At 46.9% G+C, this 6,865-nt stretch overlaps 1 protein-coding gene across 2 annotated transcripts in view; it reads right to left on the reverse strand.

Moving 5' to 3' along the window:
- SEC31B (SEC31 homolog B (S. cerevisiae)) overlaps window positions 1-6,865 on the reverse strand; it is a 44,463-nt gene that overhangs the window by 29,231 nt on the left and 8,367 nt on the right. Inside the window, exons 1-3 of one of the 2 annotated variants that reach the window (XM_011977404.1) lie at window positions 4,464-4,633; window positions 1,535-1,658; window positions 748-871 (exon numbers count right to left, since the gene is read on the reverse strand). In XM_011977404.1, the coding sequence (XP_011832794.1) occupies window positions 748-871; window positions 1,535-1,613 (203 nt within the window). In that variant the 5' untranslated portion in view covers window positions 1,614-1,658; window positions 4,464-4,633. Of the gene's footprint in view, window positions 1-747; window positions 872-1,534; window positions 1,659-4,463; window positions 4,634-6,865 lie in introns of those variants that run through there. The other variant, XM_011977402.1, reaches the window with a different exon arrangement.

A 6,865-nucleotide genomic window follows, 5' to 3' on the forward strand; every position in this document is an offset into this window, starting at 1 on the left:
ATACCTTGAGTATAATGAATATTCACATTTTTTCTGATGATATAAAAATTTGGAGACCATCGCTTCAGACTGTAAGCCCCACCTTTATAAGATCTTTAGAGGAAGGGCAGAATAATGGAAAGAAGGTAGGCTTTGGACTCAAATAGGCCTTGACTTAAATCCTAGCTTCTCAGAGTTTCAGTTCCCTTCTATGTAAAATGGAAATATGGTACTTATCACTTATTATGAGGAATAAATAAAATGTACACAGCCCCTAGCACAGGGTCTGGCATGTATACATGTGCTCAATGAATGATAGTACCTAGCGCTGGAAGCCTGCAAGAGCCATGAAATCCATGAGAACCAATCAGTGTCTAAAAGCAATGAGGAGAGGATCATTCGTTCTCTTCCTTGTTGGCAGAGAGGGTGATATTGTGTAAGGTTGTTATCTTCACAAGAGCCAAGGGAGGAAGGACCCAATATCTCTGGGTTCAAAGATAGGCCAGGTACACGTGGGTCCAGGCTTGTCTGAGGCATCTCTATCACATGCATTCAGCCTGACACTGCTATTGCTGCTGACCAGAAAGGTGGGGGTGGTTGTTTTTTAAATCCTTTTGCAAAATAAGCCCAGAGTTAACTTCTCTCCAACTTGGCAAAGCTCGTTCTTCCCTCACTTGGCTCCTCAGGAGCCCTGAGAAACACACACTGCTCCCAGGATTCCTCATCAGTATCTTCGTCAGGATCTACCCTGTATAGGTCAGACAATACCTGTTCGAGGCAGAAAGGACTCCTTTGTGTTTCAAGTCCAGAGAAGGGTCCCTGAAATCAACCTCAAATATTTCCAATGTGCCATTTGTGCTGAAGGAGGAATCTAGCTGTTGGGCAGATGTTCCTAGGCACAAGAAAAGGCAGCGTATAAGCAACAATATATGCATGGATTTCAGGTATAAGAGGGTTAAGGAGTGAAGAGGAGAAGGAACAGAAGAGGGCTGGGTATACCCTTTCTCAAAGGTAACTCCACAAAAGCAAGAAAACATTGGCCAGGCACGGTGGCTCACACCTGTAATCCCAGCAGTTTGGGACGCCGAGGTGGGCGGATCACAAGGTCAGGAGACTGAGACCATCCTGGCTAACACGGTGAAACTCTGTTTCTACTAAAAATACAAAAAAAATTAGCCAGGCGTGGTGGCGGGCACCTGTAGTCCCAGCTACTTGAGAGGCTGAGGCAGGAGAATGGCGTGAACCCGGGAGGTGGAGCTTGCAGTGAGCCAAGATCGCGCCACTGCACTCCAGCCTGGGTGACAGAGTGAGACTCTGCTTCAAAAAAAAAAAAAAAGAAAAAAGAAAGAAAACATGACGTACCTAACCTTGAGCCATAGTCCTAGGCAGCCCTCAGGTACCCAAAACACCTAATATCCCCTTGCTTATGCTGTGAGTCACCCTATCTTTCTATGATCTGAGAGCTTTCTCTGATGCAAAATAAATAATTCTAGATACTAAGTTTCCCCTCAACCTATGTACTCCCAGTGGATCCTAATCCACAGTGTCACCATACCTGTGGCCAGATACAAAGGGTATTGGCTGGCTGGGCTCCATGCCTGGACAGCTGGCCGCTCAAGTTCCTTCAGCTTCATGGTCTATCCTGTAGGTGGCAGAAAACTGACGTGGCCCTCAGCCCACTGAAAATAGAAACCAGCAAACTTAACAGCCAGATCCAGGGAGCATCTGTGGACAAGAGTTCTTGTTTGTCTTTCTACACCACAGGATAGGGCATTTCAGGGCAACACAGAGTGACAAACACATGACCATCTGCAGATCTAAAGATAGTTCATTCACCCAATTACTGAAATGTAATACTTTAAACCTCAAAAGATACTCAACCACAATGGCTACCACAGGTCCAGTGGTGATAACCACCAAACCGGACAATCTCTCAGTGATTTTTGTCCATTTCCTTGGCTTTAAATAGCATCCATATGCTGATGATCCCCAAATTTATATCACTATCACAAATCTCTCCTTCAAGCTCCAAGTTCTTATATGCAATTTCTTCTTCTTCTTTTTTTTTTTTTTTAAGACAGAGTCTTGCTCTGTCGCCCAGGCTGGAGTGCAGTGCCACAATCTCAGGTCACTGCAACCTCTGCCTCCCGGGTTCAAGTGATTCTCCTGCCTCAGCCTCCCGAGTGGCTGGGATTACAGGCATGTGCCACTATGCCTGGCTAATTTTTGTATTTTTAGTAGAGACGTGGTTTTACCATGGTGGCCAGGCTGGTCTCAAACTTCTGACCTCAAGTGATCAGCTGCTTATATGCAATTTCTAATCAAATATTTCACTTGGATATAGTAGCTACCTAATGGGGGCGGGGAACTCCCATTTTAGTCTACCTAAAATGGAATTCTCTATTCTACCATCTCTTCTGGGTTTTTTGTTTTTTCAGAAAGGAGCAAAGTCACAGTCTCTTCTGTTCTTCCTCCAGTTTTCTTCATCTTGGTAAATGGTTCCACTATCTACCCAATTGCTCAACCCAGAAGCCTGAAAATCCCTCTTGATCCCTCCTTCTCCCTCATTCTCCTCTAATCCATCATTTAGTTTCCCTGATTTTACCTCCAAAGTATATCTTAATCTGTCTACTTTTCTCTTATTTTTCACTGCCAACAGCCTTTTGATGATATCATCTCTCACCTGGAGTACTGCAACAGTCTCCCAACTAGCTATCCCCCTTTCTACTTAAGCCATTACCCAATTTGTTCTTTACACAGCGGCAGGAGTGAACCTCTAAAATAAAACATAGGATTTTGGCATTCCATGCTTAAGATCTTTCAACGATTTCTATCACACACAGAATAAAATTCAAATTTCTTTGAGCCCTGCCCAAAGGCTCCAGCCTACCACTTCAACTTCATCTTTTGATAATTTTCTCCTTATTAATTGTGCTTGAGCCACACTAGCCTTTAATTTCCTGACATTTTCCTTCCTTAGAGCCTTTGCAAATGCCGTTCCCTATACTCTGAATGCTCTTCCCTTCACTTTCTACATGGCTGGCTCCTTATCATATTTTTCTGGGCTCAGCTTCTCACTTCCCCAAATAAGTGAACTATACAATCACAAAAAGTCTCAATTTTTTTCTTCCTAGCAATTTATAATGACATATTTTATTTACATTGACATTGTCGGTCTCTTCCACTAATACGCAAGCTCCACGAGAGCTGGCACTGTGTCTGTTTTTGTTCACCATGTTGTAACTAGTTTCCAAACGAACGTCTGGCACATGGTAAAAGCTCGAATCTGGACATCCATTTTAACTCTGTGATTTCTGATCTAATTCTAATGTATATTCAAGGTCCTATCCCAACAGGCTAGCAAAGAGGTGGAAAGGATTTTTTAAAATTACACTGAACTTAGGGAGAAAGCTTGGGACCTACTGTGACCTGCTTGAGTAAGCTACAATCAGATCAGTCTCACCTACAAAAACAGGAGATAGTATTACTAAATCTCTAACGTACTTTCCAGCGTGAAGAAAGTTTAAGCCTGCCCATTACGCCAAGATTTCCAAGGGACTTTTAAACACTTGTGGCTACTATCAGGTATCCTGTTACCAGCTCAACACTCCAAGTCACCAGTGCCACCTGCTGGTCACAGCCATCTTAATGCTTCTGGGAAAAGATCCCCTAATAACAAAAATAGAAGCTGCGATAAGCAGCTGTGCATATCTCATTTAATTCTCTCAGTGGTCCTATTAGGTAAGTACTACGATTACCCTATTTTCCAGAGACGACAACTGGCTAGGCTGGGATGTGAACCCCCATCAGCATCAAGAGCCCGTATTTCTAACCATCCCGTATTTCTAACCATTGTGCTAGTCGCAGCTAAACTCTAGAAAGTGTTTTAATCGCGGACAGTCTAGGAACTGGGAAAAATGGGCTCTTAATTCATATTGTTCAGAGGCATCTATTCACAAAAAAGGGCCCCTCCTGGGGTCAGATTGGCCATGGAGGCGTGAGGCGGAGATGACCAATGAAATGCTGGACAGACCTGCCGTGCAGGAAGGCACCAGCTATCCTTGGCAGCCCAGTCCTTAGGGAGGACGATCAGTACAGCTTCTTTCCCGCTGTCGCCGAAGAGCGGCGCGCCAGGGTCAGCAATGACAGGCCTTCCCGCCTAGCCCAAACGCAGCGACACCGGGCGGGCTTGGCCGGGCCAGGTCAGGACCAAGGCGGATGGGAAGGCGCGAGGCAGCGCTGAACAGGGAGACCCTCGTCAGGCTGGGGGCTCCCGTGCGGCAGGGGCAGTAGAGCCGGATCCAATTCAAGGGTAGGCGTAGTGGAGGCCCCCCGCGCCCGGACCCGCGGGCAGGGCTGGCGCAGGCCGGGGGTCTCCGCAGCAAGGGGGCTCCTCTCGGCCCTCTGCCGATAAAGGAGCAGTGTTCTGGGTCCCCAGCGCAATCTCTGCTCCCAGGGACCCCAGACCAGCAGGGCGAACCAACCTGTGCGTCGGACCCCGGGCAAGGGTCAAGCGCGGCAGCCGGAGCCGGTCCTCTGGCAGCGCTCTCGCGCGCAGCCGGGCGCTGTGGACGGCGGCTGTGGAGGGCCAAAAGCGGAGCGGACCTGGCAGGGCACCGCCGAAAACACGCTCCGGGGGCGCCGAGCCCGAGACCCAGACAGACCCACGGAGAACGTTTACAAACAGGATGATAGGTTTTAACCGGACCTCCCTCTCCTACCCTGTGATTGCGCAGTGGGTCAGATCTGGACCAGTAAGTTCTGGTCTATGCAGTTTGAGCCAGGCTCTAGGGCCAGTCTCTGAAAACGGAAAATACTAAGTCATTATCTATGTATTGAAGGGGGACAAGACCCGACCCTAGCCCCAGGAGCCCTCAGTGGAATCCATTTAGTTGAAAACGTAAAAAGCAATCGAGGCTGTAAATGGCAGTGAGTGTTGCACTACAGCCCAGCAGAAACTGGCCCAAAAATTTGGTTGAATTAAGGGCTGTTAAGTGTGTGGAGGGTGAGACTACAGGGCCAGGGGCTTCCTGAAATATTTCAGGAACATAGGAGGGGTGTTATCCTCTGGAGCTGCAAGAACACAGGTGATACTCCAGCAAGGAGGAAGAAGCCAAACCGGCTAATAGGCCCCCTGGAATTTTCCATACCGTGAATGCAGGCGGGGATTGGATGCGGATTGTGGTGTTCCAATTCAATTCTGCAGATCAGAGTTACTGAAAATTACAGGGAGGGATGCAATAACATAAAGATTATGTTTTGAGGCTAGCAATATGGAACCCCTTAGAGCAGAGCTGGAGGCAGGGACTCAAATTAGGAGATGAATAGAACAATCCACGTACTAGGTGATGAAAGCCTGGATTAACATAGTAGTGATGATTGTAAAGGAGAGCTGGACAGGCTCTCCTGACTGATAAAGTCTTTAGAGCCTGGGAGACTACAAAAACTATGGTGGTCTTTTAATAGAGTCAGAGAACTTCAGGTGAGGAGGGGGCCTGAAAAGATCTTTTTAAATTTTTAAAAAATTTTTATTTATTTATTTGAGACAGATTATCACTCTATTGCCCTGGCTGCTGTGCAGTGGCGCGATCGCGGCTCACGCCAACCTCTGCCTCCCAGGTTCAAGTGAGTCTCCTACCTCAGACTCCCAAGTAGCTGGGACTACAGGCGCACACCACAACGCCCGGCTAATTTTTTGTATTTTTAGTAGAGACGGGGTTTCACCGTGTTAGCCAGGATGGTCTCCATCTCCTGACCTTGCAATCCACCCACCTCGGCCTCCCAAAGTGCTGGGATTACAGGCATGAACCACCACACCCAGCCAATCATGTATTTTTTATGTTGAAGAAACTGTGCCACTTCCAAATAAAAATGTTCTGTGGATCACACCTGTAATCCCAGCACTTTGGGAGGCCAAGGTGGGCATATCACCTAAGGTCAGGAGTTTGAGACCAGTCTGGTCAACATGGTGAAACTCTGTCGCTACCAAAAATATAAAAATTAGCCAGGCATGGTAGTGCTCACCTGTAGTCCCAGCTACTTGGGAGGCTGAGGTGTGAGAATAGCTTGAATCCTGGAGGCAGAGGTTGCAGTGAGCTGAGATCGTGCCACTGTACCTCAGCCTGGGTGACAGAGACTCCATCTCCAAAAAAAAAAGTTCTGTAAGCAGCTTTAGATCTTAGAAACTTCTACTTAATGCATGAATTCTCTGCATTCCTGCCCGATACACCTCCAAAGATTGGGGCCAGTTATCACGATGGGACCCAACTCGTGACACAACTCCAGTTCCCTTTCATGTGGATTTGGCAATTTTGAAGTCAGACACAAGGTAATTCAGTACATTATCTGTGCCTAGCCCATGCTTCCTACCAAGTACTCAAATATTTCCTGAACTTCTTAGCTGACACAACAGGGAATGAAGCCCGAAGAAAAGTAAACAGGGTTGAAAACTAAACCTAAGAGGAGGAGGCAGAAGAGTTACTGATGGAATACTCCTAAAGAAATTTGAAACAGAAGCTTAAGGTCAGTTTTGGGTAGGACATGATTAAACAAAATTAAAAGTGCACTTTCTCACCTCACACCTCTTAAGAATTCTTGCTGGGAGTGGTGGCTCATGCCTGTAATCCTAACACTTTGGGAGGCTGAGGTGGGCAGATCACCTGAGGTCAGGAGTTCAAGACCAGCCTGGTCAATATGGTCCAACTACATCACTACCAAAAAATACAAAAAAATTTAGCTGGGCATGGTGGTGTGCACCTGTAATCCCAGCTATTTGGGAGGCTGAGGCACGAGAATCACTTGAACCTGGGAGGCAGAGGTTGCAGTGAGCTAAGATCATGCCACTGCACTCCAGCCTGGGTGACAGAATAAGACCATGTCTCAAAAA

The sequence above is a fragment of the Mandrillus leucophaeus genome, unplaced genomic scaffold (assembly GCF_000951045.1).
Source record: "Mandrillus leucophaeus isolate KB7577 unplaced genomic scaffold, Mleu.le_1.0 Scaffold18, whole genome shotgun sequence".
In the NCBI taxonomy this organism is placed as follows: Eukaryota; Metazoa; Chordata; class Mammalia; order Primates; family Cercopithecidae; genus Mandrillus; species Mandrillus leucophaeus.